Consider the following 19137-nt stretch of genomic DNA (forward strand, 5'->3'; position numbering starts at 1 on the left):
TGACGGAGGCTGAGGCGGTGGAGAGTTAAAGCGGTCGGGCTGGTTGGCTGGCTGGGGCGTCAGGGCCGCGAAGGTTAGGACCGATCGCCAGTCTCGAGCGGCGAGTTCCCTTCCTTTCAGCTGCTGCACTGACCATAGTATGCCCCCCCGGCCCCGAGGACCCCCCGCCGGGCCGGCTTAGAGAAGACGCGGCTGCCCAGCACTTGGGCCGGGCTGTCCCTGCCCGCTCCTCCTCTGTCGGTGGAGAACCGCCGGGCTGAGCCGCTGGGAGAAGCAGGCCAGAGCCTTCCGGGGCCGCGGCCCGGGGACCCGTGGAGGATGAGCTGGCTCTTCCCCCTGACCAAGAGCGCCTCCTCCTCCTCCTCAGCTGGGTCTCCCGGTGGTCTCACCAGCCTCCAGCAGCAGAAGCAGCGCCTGATCGAGTCCCTCCGGAACTCACACTCCAGGTGACTGGCCGCTGCCTCTCCGACCAGAGGAAGAAAGTAGGGCGGGAGGGCGGGCTGGTGCTAACCACACTCGCAGCTCCTCAGGCCGACTCCCGCCAGCTGCCGCGCTTTTTTTTTTTTTTTTGGACATATCTCCCTTGGTCCTGGGTCTCACGCTTGCTCTCCCATCCCTGACCGACGTTCAGGATTTCTTCCGGGATCCTCTTCCCACCCTCCCGCCCCCACCACTGCTCAGCTCCCCTAATTCCGACTTCCCTCATCTCCCCTGACACACCGCTGCCGACTGCACTCTGTCTCCTGTCTTGTCTGTGGTATGTCTTGCTTTGCCCGGCTTCCTTACCAACCTTTCCTTTTAGCCACCTGTTTGCCGCGTTGGCCGAATTGTTAAAATTCTATACTTGGCTAAAAAGGAGATTACCCTCGCAATTCAAGTTTCACAAATAGTGGACTATATTTGGAAAAAAACTTTGAACCCTAAAGGAAGGGGAAAACAAAGTTTTCATAAGTGAGTTCTCTTCTGGGAGTAACGTACTCAATCCTCTTAAGTCTCTAATAGATTTACCCTGTTCATTCTAACCCAGCTCCCCGCAGCTGGTAACTATCAGTCGGTTCATTTCTCACTTTGTGATTCTTGTTCCTACACTCAGGAATTAGCTTCAAGTCATTTTGCTTGTTCTGCTGGCGTTGTTTTTGTCTCGTTTTGTTCATTTTCAGCGTGGTCAGTTTAGAAATATTTTGCAATTCAGATTATTTCAGCTGTTTTTATTGCAGGTATCTGTGACCTCTAGTGGTTTTAAAAAATTAGAACAGCCTCTTTATATGAATTATGCAACTATATTTACGTGAGTGTCAGCATGTATTTTAATGGAAAGATATCAACATCTTAAGAGACTATTCATATATTTGAAATATATATTGAGATATTAAAATTGGTTAATTCTAGGAGCCATTTTTTGTGTTATACTAATTTTTTTCTAAACAAGTTGTAGTATGGAATCGTTTTAAGTTAGGTATATTGTTAGAAGAAAAAAATCATTGCAAAATCGGTTTGGCTCTAGAGGCCTGTTGCTGATTGAACCTCAGGTGTTCTTGGTTCTTTTTCTCAATTGTTCCGCTGTTCAGAACTTTAGAAAGGTGAGAATTTATGGTATTAAACAGGAAAGAATAGCATGGTGTTTGATTTAATGGTAGCTTTCTTTTTGGAAAATTAAGTTCATAGAGCTCTTACAAGTCAATCTGACTCTGGTTTTCTCTACTAACCTGTAAGAGCTACTCTTACAAAATATGTTTATAAAATAAGGATACTCCTTTTTTAACAAACATAACAAAAGTTCTCACCTTGGAAGGCTGTTTGTTTACAATTGCCAAAATACTTTCTAGAACCATACCTTTGGAATTAATTGTTTTTAAGCCTTTAGGATATTCTGTTAGATATTCTCACAGCTGGCAAATTTTATTCTTCGAGGTTGGAGTTGAATTTTCAAATATTCCAAAGTCCCTTGCTGCTTCGGTTGGTAAATAACAGAAGTGATTGATGTGAAATGTATTGTGTATTTTTCTGTGTGTGTCTCCCAAACAAAGTTAGAGTTGAAGGCAGGAATTGCTAATCTAAGAATTCTGTAATTGGCTTAAGAGGATCAGTAAATACCCTGCGTCAAAAGCAGAAAGGATCTATTTTATTTGTAATTTTTTTTTTGAGCCAGAAATTATGGACATATAACTAGACGTGTGACATTATCTACAGTATTTTGTGATATTTTATGAACAGCTACCTTTAATTGCTTTGATTCTTAAAATTTCTTTTATAAAAAATACTTGAAGTTTTTATCGAAATATTTCACATTTATAAACTATACTTGGATAATTCTGGTGACAATCAAGTAGATCACGTACATGGCAGTTTTTAAAGAATGGTATGGTCCCAGAAAAAATTTTTACCTATTCTTGTTAAGTTTGCCCTTTTAACTTATGACATACGTTTTAAAACTGGCAGGTAAAAATGAAACATCTGTGCAGTATCTGACAGTATGTTGCTTGAGTAACCAAATTCAATACTACAACTTTTTTTGTACAAAAAGATTTTTGTACAAAAAGACACTGCAATTGGTTATTCTGAAAATGCACTCTAAAAGTTGAAAGACTGTTTCAAATGGTATTTTAATGAATACTACAGAACTTCCTCAATTATGAATATTAATATATTGTTGCACTCCGCCCCCCTACCTCATGTTTTATACTCTGTCCCTTCTCCATTTATAGGGTCAGCAGCTCTTTTTCTGCCATCAATGTCTCACTTTTTTTCTTCTCAGGATAGCTCAGCTGGTAAAGAATCTGCCTGCAATGCCAATGCGGGAGACCTGGGTTCGATCCCTGGGTTGGGAAGATCCCCTGGAGAAGGGAAAGGCTACCCACTCCAGTATTCTGGCCTGGAGAATTCCATGGACTGTGTAGTCTACAGGGTCGCAGAGAGTCGGACACGACTGAGCGACTTTCACTCAACCTTTCCCCACCCCATTCTCTCATCTACCTTCCAACTTCTATTTTCTTTTAACTACTTATAATTCAAAAAAATCCCATATCAGGAAAGAGTCTCTTTAATTTCCTTTTCCTAATTTAAAGTTCATTTTTAGTTACCTTAAGAAATGCTCTTAAGCCTTACTGGTGAGGCAGGGCACACGGAACACTGTCATAATGACCATAAAGTTGTTATATAGTAGCATGTTTCTGTTTGCTCTGAAGATGGAAACTGGAAGTTATGTAGATTACTAGGCTGAAGTAATATATGCCACTTTCTAAGTACAGTCATCATAATTTTCAACTTACCACTATCTTATGGGGCAAGAGTAGAACTAATTCTGTTTCTTGTACTTCCTGAAGAAGCTTACTTTAAGCCACACTGTTGATTTCCCATCTAACTCCATTCTTCTGATTTCTTGGAAGAACATTACCTTTTTGGGTTCCTGGTCTGCAGGGCCACTTCTTTAATGGAGGCCAAGCCCCTTCAATCTCTATGGGTAAATAGTGATTGTTTACTCCAGTGATGATGGTCTTATTCCCACCGCTAGTTATTGTCAGAAACTTGATCTAATCTTGGTCAGCGGAGTTGGAGAAGTCTTTTGGGGAGCTACACAAAACATTTTCTTAGTAATAGAGATGTCTAAAAGGAAATACCTCTTTCTGTTTTTGGATATTGTTGTGTTACATGTGATGCTGGGAACTGCTTAGATCATGAAGGAAGGTAGGCTGACTACTGGATGTGGTCGAGTAGAAAGATGGAAAGTCCGTGATAATATTGTGATACTGAATTAACCAGACTTGGAACCTTCCTGCCTCTAGATTTCTGTCTGTATAAGATTATACATATACATTTGTATTACACATACAAATAAAGCACGTTTGAACTGATTTTTCAATTACTTGGAGTTGAAACTATCCCAGTTGTTACACATTAATCCCAGTATTTAAAGATTCTTTAGAATTGAAGCTGTTAAGTATCTCCCTGTACTGCACCTGACAGCCAGAAAATACCAGAATCTGATGGTAAATCAGCAGTTATCATCCTAACTATCCTGGTTTTTCCTCTCTCACATATCTAGGTACTTAGCTTCTTTATTACTTTACTTCCTTAGCTCTGAAACAGTAGCCTGAAGCTGTGCTGTGAATGGTATTGTCTGTAATTAACTGCAAAGATTCAAAGTTCTACAAATAGTGTCTTTGTTACCTTTTACTTAGGGAGATCAGCTCTCTCTTTCTCATTTTAATAATCTGTTATGTGGTAATTCTGGTGCTATTTTTATTTTATATTCAAAAAGAAAATCTGATTTGGGAGTTATTATATTTATCGGAATTGCTTTCTTCTGTTTCACTCTGATATGAGATGCTAGACAAAATGAATCTGAGGAAAATAAATGCAAACAAGCAAAAATTAATGACATCAGGAAAAGCAGCATGACTTAGCTGAACTCTAAGCTTTAGTTTCCATCTGTAAAATCAGGAATTGGGATTTTTATCCTGCAGAATTGTTGATATTTAAGTAATATATATAAACATTAGTTAGAGTTTCTGACACACAGTATGCAGGTAACAGATTGTATTCCTTCTTTCCACTGCATGGAATCAGTGTGCCTACAACCTTTGCCTCATAGCCTACATGGATCTAGCCAGCTTATTGTTAATGAATCGCTCACAAATCTCCAGTTCATTTGTCTCTGGCAGGGCTACTTCTGACTTTCCATTCAGAAAGCAAGTCCATTCCAGAGAGTTTTTCTTCACAAATGAAATGTAAAATTTAATTTTGAAAGGTTTCAGACAATACATGTAGAGAGACTAGAATATTATCCGACACACACTAAAGTGTATCTATAAATGCCAGCTATTTTATATTTGTATCTTAAATATAAGATTTTTAAGATACAATTAAGATATAATTGTATCTTAAATACAATAGACTATCTCCATAGTCTATAAACATCATTTTGAAATTTTCTTTTGCTACCAGTCCTTCGATATTCTTTCTGATTACCCAAATCTTTAAAAACGCTGTAACTTTTTTGGAGAGTCTGCTACGGTATAGTTTAGTTTAACCTCTGCTCTCAGGTATAAGGCTGTCTCCTGTAAACTCATGTGTTTCTGAGTGAGCCTAGATTCCAAATCTTTCTTTTTGTAGTTTTTACTGTCAGCTCAAAAGGACTCACATACAAACTTTACAACACAAAAAGTTTGTAATGAGAGGATATGTGTATGTGTTTTAACCAGTTCAGTGCTGTATTTTTTTTAATGGATCTGTTGTCAACATAGTGTGAGATTTTTTTCATTAAAATATCCAAATTTTTAAAAATAGATTTTATCATTTAGAGTAGTTGTAGGTTCACAGCAAAGTTTAGCAGCAAATACAAAGTTTTCTCATACAGACTTTGTCCCCTCCAACTTTTCTTTCAAAATAGAAAGATCTGGCAACATTTCCCACATAGCAATATTTGCTTTGAGCTTAAGAGTGGCTGTCGTGTTTACTGGGACTGCTCTTCTCCATTTTACCAGTTTGCAGTCACTCTGTGTTGTACTACAAGCAACTGCCTTCTGTCATGTACATTATCTAACTCTTAAAGATATCTAAGAATAAAACTTCCTTGTGAAAGAAAATCACCTTGTTGCAATAAAAAATCCTACAAGAATCTGCTATGACAACTTATTGAAGCTACAGAAACCTACAAAATGTCAATATTTTGACTCTATAATTTGAACTCCTAACAGTGAACTTAAAAATTATGTATATCAAACAATCCCATAATTAAGGGAATTTTAATTTGGTACATAAGAATACTTTTCCTAAAAGATAGTAACAGTCAAGTGCTCTCTCTAGTTAATTTTCCACATAGTAGTATCCATCCATACCTGCTTTTAAAAAACAAGTTACCACACAGGTAATCATTTCTCATTGCTAGTTGAATCTGACATCTACTCTTCCCCTCCTACTTCTGAATTTCTTCCAAGCTGTCTCTCCTGCCTGCTTACCTAAGCCAGAAACCTGGTCATCCTGTTTTCACTTAGTCATCTGTGTTACCACTGTATCATACTATTCTCTCTGCCTCCATTATTCCCTTTTCTCTTCCATATGGGTGCCAGAGTAATCTTTAAAATTTGGATTTGATGATGTTATTCTTTTCAGTGGCTTCCTAACTCTTGCCAGCTTCTTTAGCTTAATGCCTGGTTGTCACAGAAGATAGTGATATGACTAGTGGAAAGGTGTCAGCAGACACAATGTGAAGTTTCTTTAATGGCAAAAGATACAGAGACTTTTAGAGACCCAGTGTTATTTCCTACTGAAGCTTTTCTAATTGTCCTTGCTCTGTCTGGAATGTACACTTTATTTCCCTGGTTCTATTTCCTGGGGTTAACTCTTACCTGACTTTTAAATGTAGCTCAGATACTATTTTTCCCCCCAAAGACCGCATTTCCCCCACCTTTCTTTAGGTTAAGTTCTTTCTCCTGTGTTCCTATAGCTCTTTGCACATCTCTGTCATTATCCAATGTCTTCTACAGAGCAATGTTTCAAAAATAGCTATGAAATAAGTGGTCTATGTCAAACATACAGAAAACAAAATTGAGTACTCTAGAATTTCTAAAAAGCCTTTATGCTAACATGCATCAGCATTCTCCAAGAGCAGGGTACAGTATGAAGCATCTTCCAAACAGAGCAGTGAACCAGCTATTCAACTATTTATTTTAAATTTCAAGTTTCTTAATTATTCACTTTCATGTCAGCCAGTGTGTGTGTGTGTGTGAATGCAATATAATAGGGAAGAGCTTTTGTATTCTGTTACAAGTTAATTACTAAAGGGTTGTTGCCTACTGAAGAGTTGGTGTGTGTGTGTGTGTGTTTGTAAGCAAGTATAATAGGGAAGAGCTTTTGTATTCTATTACAAGTTAATTAATAAAGGGTTGTTACCTATAACGGAGAAGGCAATGGCACCCCACTCCAGTACTCTTGCCTGGAAAATTCCATGGACAGAGGAGCCTGGTAGGCTGCAGTCCATGGGGTCGCTAAGAGTCAGACATGACTGAGCAACTTCACTCTTTCACTTTTCTCTTTCATGCATTGGAGAAGGAAATGGCAACCCACTCCAGTATTCTTGCCTGGAGAATCCCAGGGACAGAGGAGCCTGGTGGGCTGCCATCTATGGGGTCGCACAGAGCCGGACACGACTGAAGCGACTTAGCAGCAGCAGTTGCCTATAAACTTCAACTACACTTAAAGGTCCATCCCTAGAAACCCTGCCTCCCAAGTAATCAGCATTAAGGTAAAATACCTGATGAGCCCCACCTGTGAATGCCTTCAGAAAGGAGAAAATTAGCACCTCCCTACGGGTGGCTGACCAGAAACGGGAAATACTTGACCTTACTCCCTTTTTAATATGAAAGAAGCCTGAACTCTTCCTCAGGCAAGATGGCACTTTAGTACTTGAGTCTATAGTCTTTTTGATTCCCTGGCTTTCCAAATACAGTCTATTACTTGCCCTAACAACTGTCTCTGGATTTATTGTCCTGTCCTGCGCAGAAAGGTACAGGCTTGGACTGGTAACTCAAGTGCTGTTTTCTTTTGTTCCCCTGAGGATATTGTAACAAATTTATAGTCTTCTCTTTGCTCCTCTAATTCTAAATCTTTGAGTTTTTGTATTTGGAGCTTGTTGAGTTTGGTGCATGCCTCTAATGCTTTTGTTTTGTTCAAACCTTCTCTGTATTTAAGATTCCTGGTAGTCTCGTTTGTAGGTCTTTAGTTCTGTGTATCCTGGCCTGCCTCAGTTGATAGGTGAATAAGAATGACTTGCTTTGTCCTGGGGCAAGCTGATAGTTGTCTTTTGGAGATGGAGACTGCCTGGGAGTCAGCTTCCTGAGGTGCTGCCACTTTCGAGGCTCCCACCCCATGGATTTCTGGGACAGACAGGACTGTTGTCCTGTATTTAATTTTTTTAAACACTTATCTTTTCCTTTAATCTCATCTTTTTTTAATCTTTCTTTTATTTTTCTAAGATTCCTCAGAGTTTGTTGTCAGTTTATGTATGGAACCCTTTACTTTCCAGCACTGTTATAGATTTGCTTCTTAAAAGTCAGTTTCAGTATTTCCTGGAGATTTAGATGGGAGAGGGAAATTGTCTAATGTCTTTATTTAAGCATCTAAACCTTTTATCAAAAGTGAAGTCGCTCAGTCGTCCCCAACTCTTAGCGACCCCATGGGCTGCAGCCTACTAGGCTCCTCCGTCCATGGGATTTTCCAGGTAAGAGTATTGGAGTGGGTTGCCATTGCCTTCTCCGAGCGCCACCGCCAGAGTCCACATTTTAGCTAAACAGCAGTCCAAAGCTTTCTCTGCAGTACTTCTATGTACTTATAAGCATTTTGTCACTACTTTCAAAAGAACTATTAAACCTATTACTAAAAACATTTATTACAGAAATACCTTGTATTAGGGACCAAACGACGGGCTCTAGGACCTGAGTCATTTTACCGGAAAGAGACAGGATATGCGCTCATCCTGCCTGGCCAATCATGTAACGCCAGCTACTCCTGTAACTGAGACAAAGAACTGCCTGTATATAAGCCGCCATACTCCTTTGTTCGGGGGTCTCGACTGATTCCGCTGCCTCGGATGAGGCTTGAGCCCTAGCGCGCTAGAAATAAACTTCCCTTCTTGCTTTTGCATTACTGTGGTGGACTTGTTCACTCTCGCGGTTGGATCGGAGATACGGGCTCGGAGCATAACACCTTGCAAATCATATTATTGCACATGGGGTATCAGAAGCTATGCACACTGAGGTTCCATGGACTCTAGAACTAGACCCAGAACAGAGACCCCAGGGCCATGCCTGTGGCTGCTCCAGCCAGCATGCCCAGCACCAGATCGCTGTTGTTGTCTCGGTACCCCTCACGAATGATGACTTGGTTGGCAGGCTGCTGTCCATAAAGCCCTGCATACGGGTACTGATGGGGTACAGCACAAGCCTGACCATTTGCAGCATAGACAACTTGAGTTCCTGGTGGGTATGCTCCACTGTATGGACCATAGCCATATGCCTGCTCAGGGGTCGGTGCAGCATATGCTGTGTAAGGAGGTGGGGAGGAAGCCACAGCTGTCTCATCATACGTGACTTCTGAGCCAACATAAGCTGTGTTTGTCCTGGAATCCTGGAGTGTAAATTTCCAGGCCAAACAATCATCTGAGCTTTCTGCATAAAGACATGGTTTTCCCATCTTGGCAAACAATCTGCAGCATACAGTCTTTTGGCTTCCCATCTGGTGGCTGAATATCCCGACACTCTTTCCCATGCAGATGTTGATGCAGTCCACTGGCGTGTGGACCTTATCCTCTACACTGACGAGTTTGGTCATCATCATAGATCAGGTGACCATCTGACCACAGGTCAAACCAATTCTTCCAGCGCTTCAAAATAGTACTCTGTCGCAGCAACCATCCACTCTTCACAAATACCATTTTCTCACCTGCAAAGCCTCCAGCCACTACCGCGCACAGAAACAGGTCCGAAGCGAAAGGACGCTGCCGGGTTACTTGGCACCACCAGCCTCACCTAAAAACCCTTCCTTGAGTTAAAAAGGGGAAATGATGGAATCAGAGTCTTGATCTTTTTCAGTCAGTTGGTGACTGAGAAAACAAACGGGACCATGCTGTTTCCATTTCCTTGGGAAATGCTGTATGTATGGTAGGTGTTCAGCTGAACCTAATCTTAGTTACAGAATCCAGGTTTACATAAAATATAAAGTAAGGAGATAAATGATTCTTCTGTGAAAGGGATCCCAACCATAGCTAGTGTGTCTCTTGCATTTCAAGGTCTGTTTGCATATGGTTTTAGGGGCTGTCAAATATAGTGGATGCCAATTAACCACACATTCAGACAAAAGTTACCTGTCTCACCTTTCTTTAGTCCAGAACAGACTCAGAGTTGCTGAAATAGAACCATAGCAATTCACTGTTCTCAGAGAACCTAGAGAATAAAATTATTAATAGAAGATTATTTAAATTTTCTCTGGTGAGATTGCAGTATTACTGTAGAACACATGTGTGTGTTTACATCCAAAGAGTACTACCTGTCAGTGTAAAGATATGACTAAGAATGTTTATCAAAGCATGGTTTATAGCAGTAAACTTGGAAACAATCTAAATATTGATGCTGAAAACTCAGCCTGTGTGCATCAATTGGAATAAAATCTGAGACAGAGTTTGGGCTGAAATAGAAAAGAATAGCTTTATTACTTTGCCAGGCAAAGAGACACAGCTGGCCTGTGCCCTGAAAAGCTGTGTCCCAACCTGGGATGATTTGTTGAAAAGTTTTACAGCAGGTTCAAGGGCAGAGTTGCTAATAAGGAGCAGGGTACTCCCATGCCTTTAGTCTGGCCTGGGGGTGGGTGAGGTGGGGCAGTCTCCTCCCTTGTTTCCCAATCTCCTCCCTTGTTTCCCAATCTCCTCCCATCCCTGATTAGCGACTGTTTGAATTTGCCCTTTCAAGGTCATGGAGAATGGAGTCTATTCCTACAAACCAAAAATGGGGACTTAGAAAGGCTTTCATGCCCAGGAACCCCCAGGGTCCTACTTAGTTTCAATATCTAATAGTACAGAATAGGTTAAACAATATATTAGAACATTATGTAGACATTTAAAACTCTTGTAAAATAACATTTACTGATTTGGAAAAATAATTTTTTTTCCCTGTTGAGAAAGAATTATTTTTGGAATAAGTTTTTTAAAAGTCACTTGAAATAGCAAAAAATTCAGAATCACATTTGTGATAAAGATTCAGGGAATGATTCTTGTTTTAATTAAGTGGAACGAGTATCTGCCATTTTATCTAATGCCTCACATAGAGGAGGAAGCAGCCTTCCTTGATATTCTTGCTCTCAGGGTTGGGTCTGAAAATTAACCAGCTAAAGATTAATAGGAGAAAAGTGCACAAATTTAATGTGAGTTTACATATCAGGGAGATCTTCAAAAGGAAATGAAGAGCCAGAGAAATGGACCTGAGTATTTTACACTGGGCTTGATGAAAGTTGGGATGACAGTTGTGGAGGAATGTGGTGGGTTAAGGAGTGCAAGGCATGTCTTAGTGATATTGCCAGCTGAGTGCCAGCATCCATGCGTGCTCATTTGCTTCAGTCCTGTCCTTTGCGACCCCACAGATATAGCCCACCAGGCTCCTCTGTCCATGGGATTCTCCAGGCAAGAACACTGGAGTGGGTTGCCATGCCCTTCTCCAGGGGATCTTCCCAACCCAGGGATTGAACCCAGATTTCCCACATTGCAGGCAGATTCTGTACTGTTTGAGCCACCAGGGAAGATCTGTGTTGCAGTGAAGCGTGTCACATGAATTATTGTTTTTCCCAGTACATATAAAGTTATATTTACATTATACTGTAGTTTATTAAGTGTGCAATAGCATTATGTCTAAAAACCAATGTATGTATTCTTAAAACTACTTTATTGCTAAAAAACACTAACCATCAGTTGAGCTTTCAGTGAGTTGCAGTCTTTCTGCTGGTAGAGGATTTGAAATATTGTGAGAATTATCAGTATGTAACACAGAAACATGAAGTGAGGAAATGCTATTGGAAAAGTGATAACAGTGGTCTTGCTCTATCTATGCAGAGTTGCTCAGTTCAGTTTAGTTCAGTTCAGTCGCTCAGTTGTGTCTGACTCTTTGCGACCCCATGAATCGCAGCACGCCAGGCCTCCCTGTCCATCACCATCTCCCGGAGTTCACTCAGACTCATGTCCATTGAGTCAGTGATGCCATCCAGCCATCTCATCCTCGGTCATCCCCTTCTCCTCCTGCCCCCAATCTCTCCCAACATCAGAGTCTTTTCCAGTGAGTCAACTCTTCGCATGAGGTGGCCAAAGTACTGGAATTTCAGCTTCAGCATCATTCCTTGCAAAGAAATCCCAGGGCTGATCTCCTTCAGAATAGACTGGTTGGATCTCCTTGCAGTCCAAGGGACTCAAGAGTCTTCTCCAACACCACAGTTCAAAAACATCAATTCTTCGGCGCTCAGCCTTCTTCACAGTCCAACTCTCACATCCATACATGACCACAGGAAAAACCATAGCCTTGACTAGGCGGACCTTAGTCAGCAAAGTAATGTCTCTGCTTTTGAATATACTGTCTAGGTTGGTCATAACTTTCCTTCCAAGGAGTAAGCGTCTTTTAATTTCATGGCTGCAGTCACCATCTGCAGTGATTTTTGGAGCCCCCAAAAATAAAGTCTGACAATGTTTCTACTGTTTCCCCATCTATTTCCCATGAAGTGATGGGACCAGATGCGATGATCTTCGTTTTCTGAATGTTGAACTTTAAGCCAACTTTTTCGCTCTTCTCTTTCACTTTCATCAAGAGGCTTTTTAGCTCCTCTTCAGAGTTGCTGCAGACCTTCAATTTGTTAAAAAAAAAGAAAAGAAAAGCAGTATCAGTGAAGCACAATAAAGTGAAGCAGGCTTGTCATTGTAGTAAGTTACTTGAAATAGCAAAAGGAGGGGCAGGGGACATGTGGTTGCAGGGAACAATGATGACTTAGCAAGCCTGGCTTCTTAGGTTCTTTCACTGTCTCTGTGTCTTCTGAGATTCAGACGCTCCTTCCTCTTGGTGTAGGGTAGGCACGTCTTAATGAGGTCTTATGACCTATTTTCTGTTTTAAGAAAGAAAGATAAGGAGGGAGAAGGTCAGAGTAACCTTCCTGTTTCTGCTGTTTTCTCATATTCCTTCAGTTTAAAATACTGAAGATGCCAAGGGGCCACATTTAGGGGCAACGTGTCCTCAACCCATCAGTTGCCATGGCTAATGTGTTTTGGAATTTGTTAATGATAGTTCAGTTCTCATTAATATTACGAATACTACCTTTGACTTCCCTGGTGGTTCAGATGGTAAAGAATCCACCTGCAATGTAGGAGACCTGGGTTCGATCTCAGGGTTTGGGAAAACCCCTGGAGAAGGGCAACATAATTATGGGGACACTGAATTGAACACTTCTAGCCAAAAATTATTTTAATCAAATTCACTTTGCTTTGTATAAAAAGACAGTGTCTGAAAAAATGACTTAACACTTTAGTACTACAAATATAGACAGGCTCCAACTTGGATATGTATTTTAAATGCTTGCTTAATAATACTAAAATATATTGAACAATTATGGTATTATGTGGGGAGGGCTTTACCTGCATTATCTCACTTAATCTAACAACACTTTTAGCAAGATGGGTATTTTTAACATCCCCATTTACCATATGAGAGATAAGGCTTAGGCAGATTGTGATCACACAAGTAAGTGGTGGAAGAAGGATTTGACCCCAGGAAGCCTAATTGAAGATGTTATGCTCTTAGTCACTAAAATGCTCTACTTGGCTTTGATACTGTTGTGATCAGTATTCCTCTGAAGCATTGACACCATTGACGTCTAAGATAACAGAAACAAAAAGCTTAAGCCGTTTTATTGATTGTGTTTATATCAGTACAACTGGGAAAACTTTAGTATCCTAGTCTGAACCTGATCCCCAAAGAGAAACTTTAAGTTAGTCTTAATATTGAATATCTTCTTGAGTCTTTTCTCAGCTATTTCTTTTCTTCAGTCATAACTTCAGTCCATGGGGTGTCAGAGGGAACATCTATGAGTTCTCTGTAATTCCATCCCAACACTTTTGAACCTTTCAGACAACCTGAAATTTACATATTAGAGAGGCTAGGTTTTTATCAGAAGGCAAAAAAAGTCATCAGTTCAGTTCAGTCACTCAGTCGTGTCTGACTCTTTGTGACCCCATAAATCGCAGCATGCCAGGCCTCCCTGTCTATTACCAACTCCCGGAGTTCACCCAAACTCATGTCCATCGAGTTGGTGATGCCATCCAGCCATCTCATCCTCTGTTGTCCCCTTCACCTCCTGCCCCCAATCCTTCCCAGCATCAGAGTCTTTTCCAATGAATCGACTCTACATGAAGTGGCTGAAGTATTGGAGTTTCAGCTTTAGCATCAGTCCTTCCAAAGTAGATCCAGGACTGATCTCCTTTAGAATGGACTGGTTGGATCTCCTTGCAGTCCAAGGGACTCTGAAGAGTCTTCTCCAACACCACACTTCAAAAGCATCAATTCTTCGGTGCTCAGCTTTCTTCACAGTCCAACTTTCACATCCATACATGACCACTGGAAAAACCATAGCCTTGACTAGATGGACCTTTGTTGGCAAAGTAATGTCTCTGCTTTTGAATATGCTATCTAGGTTGGTCATAACTTTCCTTCCAAGGAGTAAGCGTCTTTTAATTTCATGGCTGCAATCACCATCTGCAGTGATTTTGGAGCCCCCCAAAATAAAAGTCTGACACTGTTTCCACTGTTTTCTCATCTATTTCCCATGAAGTGATGAGACCAGATGCCATGATCTTCGTTTCTGAATGTTGAGCTTTAAGCCAACTTTTTCACTCTCCTCTTTCACTTTCATCAAGAGGCTCTTTAGTTTCTCTTCACTTTCTGCCATAAGGGTGGTGTCATCTGCATATCTGAGGTTATTGATATTTCTCCCGGCAATCTTGATTCATCCCCCCCAAAATGAGGAAAATAAGACAGGTCTTCCAAAACTACTAATTAAAGCAACCAAAAAGAACAAAAAATAAGTTATGTAACTGCTAGATCTTTTAAAAGGATTCATGCTTGAAAAGGATTCATGTCCTTTTGGATATCAGGCTTCCTTTCAACCATAACTCATTAATACTACTTAACATTTTTCCCTTTGGAAAGATTATAAATGTTAGTTAGAATTCCAAGTGAGTCGCCAAAAGATCTGGTTGGTAGATTATACTTGTAATAATTGCATGCCAGCAATCAAAAATAAAATTCTGGGGACTTGCCTGGTAGTCCAGTGGTTAAGATCCCAAGCTTCTACAAGGGGTGTGGGTTCAGTCCTGGGTCAGGAAGCTTTAAGATTCCACATGCTATGGGGGCATGGCCCCCCAAAAAATTTAATAAAAATTCTGAATATAAAATGTTAAAGTATAGGGAACTTTTAGTAGATGGCAATTATATTCAACTGTTAGTAATGAAGATTCCCCAAATAGTAACTTGATAAAAGTGAGATGATAAAAGTTTCTTTTTCTCTTGCATACCAGAAATTCAGTTTGTTGATTCCATAACCATTAAGGACCCAAGCTATTTCTGTCTGCTGAGCTCTCCCTAGTGTTTGGCTCTGATTCTCAGGGTCACTCCTGGTCCAATATGGTTCAAAGTTTGTCTTTCAGGGCCAGGGAGGAAGGGCAAATAGACTCTATACCAGTTTTTGTTGCCCTTTAAATTCTACCTCACCTAACTTAACTGTGTTTTATTGGCTGGAACTTAAGCCTGTAGCAACAACTTGCTACAAGAAAAGCTACAACATTACTGCTCAGAATAAAATCAGGATTCTCTTATTTAGGAAGAAGGGGAATATTTGGTTTTGAAAAGCAGCCAGCTGTCTCTATCTGTCATAAGGCTGTAGGAGACATCTCATCCAGACTTCTCAGTTTAAACTCTGAAAGCCCTGTCAATACAGCTGGCAGTGGCAGGATTGTAATCAGAACGTAGGTCTCTTGCTGACCTGTTTTAACTAGAGGACTTGGCAATTGCTTCTTCTTGTTCAGTTGCTAAGTCATGTCTGACTCTTTCCAGCCCCGTGGACTGCAGCATGCCCGGCTTCACTCTCTCCTGGAGTTAGCTCAAACTCATGCCCACAGTTGCTTCTACTAATGATAAATTTCTTCCCTGGTGGCTCAGACAGTAAAGAATCCACCTGCATATGGAAGATTGGATTTGATCCTTGGGTTGGGAAGATCCCCTGGAAGAGGGCATGGCAACCCACTCCAGTACTCTTGCCTGGAGAATCCCCATGGACAGAAGAGCCTGGTAGGCTGCAGTCCATGGGGTCACAAAGAGTCAGACACGACTGAGTGACTGAGCACAGCACACATCACAATGATAAATTAGATGAAGTGATAGTAATCAGTGTAGCACTAATACACTTTTTCTTTGCCTCTTTACCTCACCAGGTTAACCCCATCTCTTAGCAACACCCTGACAATATCTCAGAATAGTATTGCCTGCTTATTTGATAATCTTTTCTGTGGTCATTTCCCCCTCAAGATACAAGTTATATTGGCTCTCTAGATTCTGTGATTAAAATGAAGCAGTTTTAGTAGACCCTACAAATTTTAATGTTTGCTTTTAACATTAATGGTTTTTATAACTTTGGATAAATTTTTTTCTCAAATTTTCTCCTACAGCATAGCTGAAATACAGAAAGATGTGGAATACAGGTTGCCTTTCACTGTAAATAACCTGACAATTAACATTAATATGTGAGTAGAATTGTATCTTATTTTTTCATGTAATAGGACTTTTAGGACTTTTAAAAGTCTTTTTATCATTTTGTGTCTTAGCTACTGTCAGAAGCTGTTTAAAAGTGAATTTATTTCCTTTTCTAGTATCTAAAGTTCATTAAACTTACATAATTCTGTGAAATATTAAAGTTTAAATATGTCATTGTAATAGAGATTGTGGTAAGAAACTATGAAGGAGGAAATGGAACACAAACATGTAATAGATCTTTTATTGATTTGCACTAAACTCTTAGCTGAAGGCAGGCTGAGTGAGCATGACAACAACCAGCAGTGGAAGGGTCGTGTGCAGAGACTCTTAGAGGAGCAATCACCTTTACATCAGAAACAAGTTAAAATATTCTGGTTTTCAGCAACCAGTATAATACAGCAGCCAGCAAATTCAGAGTTGAATTTGATCTGCCGAATATTTTTAAAGAAAAAAAAATTAAAAGTAAAAAATATAATCATGAGGTTATTAAGTAATAAAGAAGAAAGTTTGGGCAAAGTGATTGCTAGTACTCATTTAGCCATAAGTGCATTTATTAGACTTCAACATGAAAGAATTATTATTACCTCAGATTGCATTAGCTGGCTGGCTGCTCAAGCGAGTGTTTGAGTGAGGTACAGTAAAAATGCACTTAACTTGAAGATAGAAACTATGTTCATCGTCAGATCCTCATTGCCTAGTGAGGTACCTTCACGTGGGATCCCATATTAAATCCTAGTTGAATGAGTGGAAATTAAAGAGTGAATATATAGCAGTGCCAACCATTATGCTGTGTTATGTCAATATATGGGAGCTTTATGAATCATCACATCAGCCCTGAAAACTAAAACAAATTATATTCAAGTAGGTAGTGAATACAGTAGTCAGGAGAGAAACCCGAGTGAATATATAGCAGTGCCAACCATTATGCTGTGTTATGTCAATATATGGGAGCTTTATGAATCGTCACATCAGCCCTGAAAACTAAAACAAATTATATTCAAGTAGGTAGTGAATACAGTAGTCAGGAGAGAAACCCAGACTGTTTGGGCTTCAAAGGCCATTCATTGCCTCTTTTCCAAAGTAGTTTAACAGCCTAAACTATATACCTGAGGTAGTTTTATCTCTCATAACACGCCCTGGTACAGCTAAATAGAAGCCAACAAAGACCTAGTTTCCCTCTTGACAACAAATAGTTCCCCGAGCCAGGAGGGGACTGGAGTAGCAGTTTAAAAGGATGTATTCATCTAGATTTTAGAGATTTGCAAGGTTCCATGTCCAGTAAAAGTGCATTCTTAAAGACTTCACTCCCTAATTTCAAATTTGCAGTCACTTTTAAAGGGTTAAGATTTTTACTCTTTTTCCTTTTGGTACTGGGAATTTACTGTTAATTAGCTGAAACCATAGGACTGACCTCAAAGTTGGGAGAGATGTGTTAATTGAGACATTTTGAAGAGAGCCGCATAGCACCAAGGCATGGTGTCAGCTCCAGTATTCCAACCCTAGTACTTCTTATTTTATCTGTTTGCTCATTAAGAATTCAGTGTATAGTGAAACACTTCTTGGCAGCATTTCAAAAGAAGGAATGCCACTAGAAAGTTATATGCCAAGACCTGTGGTTCAGTAAAAAGCCAGACTGGCATAACATGGTTCACCTGATAAAAATGTATAATTTTTCGCTGAAATTTTGGATAGTTTGGTATAATGTGATGTGTTTGAAAGCAATTAATTGGCCCAGTTTGAAGAACAGTCTGTAATTCATATTATCCTTACTCCACATTAAAAAGGTTTTACTATATTGAATTAATTATAGTCTTGTTGCCAAAGTGTGTCTTTCTATATAGGTTCAGTCAACTTAACAACCATAATAGAGCACTAATTACTGAATAATTAATCTAAATGAAAGTATGAAAATTTAATTTGCTTTTAAGTAACTTTGTTTTAGAATTATGATTATATAACGTTGTCTTTGTTTTTGAATCTGTTCTACTTTTGCCAGATTGCTTCCTCCACAATTTCCTCAGGAAAAACCAGTGATCAGTGTTTATCCACCAATACGGCATCACTTAGTGGATAAACAAGGAGTGTATGTTACCTCTCCATTAGTAAGCAATGTATGTATATGGTATGATTTATTTCAAAATGTTCATTATACTTAATAGATAATCCTGATTTGAAGGGTTTTTGATTTTCAATGGTGAGGACCTTTTGATGTTAAAACTTGGGTTCAGAGTAGATCTTTTATAGTAGTTAGGAAGGGATAAAATTCAAATTTGCCTTACATTTTTTAGGATATGTATATGATTCACTAACATGAAGGACTATAACTTCAGTGTACTTAGAAATTACCTTTGAACCTTCAGATTACTATCAGTAGTAAAGTGTGGAAATATTTCAGCTCCATTATTAACTAAATAAAATTTTAACCTCATTTATGGTATTGCTTCTATAGTAAGTTGTGGATGTTCAGCTGACATAATATCCTTTGCCTTTCATTTAATTTTTGACTTACAAAAGTGGATTTAAGGTTAAGTTTTACAGTTTAAGTATCTTAATGAGACTATATAATCTTTTTTCAAAAATGATTTTGATCACTGTGTATTACTGTTACTTTTAGTTTACAATGCATTCAGATCTTGGGAAAATTATTCAGAGTCTGTTGGATGAGTTTTGGAAGAATCCTCCAGTTTTAGCTCCTGCTTCAACAGCATTCCCATAGTAAGTATGTTTGTAACGAAAGAGTTTGCATATACATTTATTTACTTTTGAGCTGAGTCATCAAAGCATAGCTTAAACATTCAAATAAGGTTAAAAGGCA

At 39.6% G+C, this 19137-nt stretch overlaps 1 protein-coding gene and 1 pseudogene across 1 annotated transcript in view; one reads left to right on the top strand and one right to left on the bottom strand.

Annotated features, from left to right (window-relative positions):
• Positions 4 to 19137, top strand: part of VPS37A (VPS37A, ESCRT-I subunit) — a 39268-nt gene continuing 20134 nt past the window's right edge. Inside the window, exons 1-4 of the mRNA XM_018041919.1 lie at positions 4 to 446; positions 16238 to 16312; positions 18319 to 18433; positions 18937 to 19037. Coding sequence (XP_017897408.1) covers positions 319 to 446; positions 16238 to 16312; positions 18319 to 18433; positions 18937 to 19037 — 419 coding nt within the window. The 5' untranslated portion in view covers positions 4 to 318. The remainder of the gene's footprint in view (positions 447 to 16237; positions 16313 to 18318; positions 18434 to 18936; positions 19038 to 19137) is intronic.
• On the bottom strand, positions 8669 to 9480 carry LOC102171028 (annotated as a pseudogene).

The sequence above is a fragment of the Capra hircus genome, chromosome 27, assembly GCF_001704415.2.
Source record: "Capra hircus breed San Clemente chromosome 27, ASM170441v1, whole genome shotgun sequence".
NCBI classification, from domain to species: Eukaryota; Metazoa; Chordata; class Mammalia; order Artiodactyla; family Bovidae; genus Capra; species Capra hircus.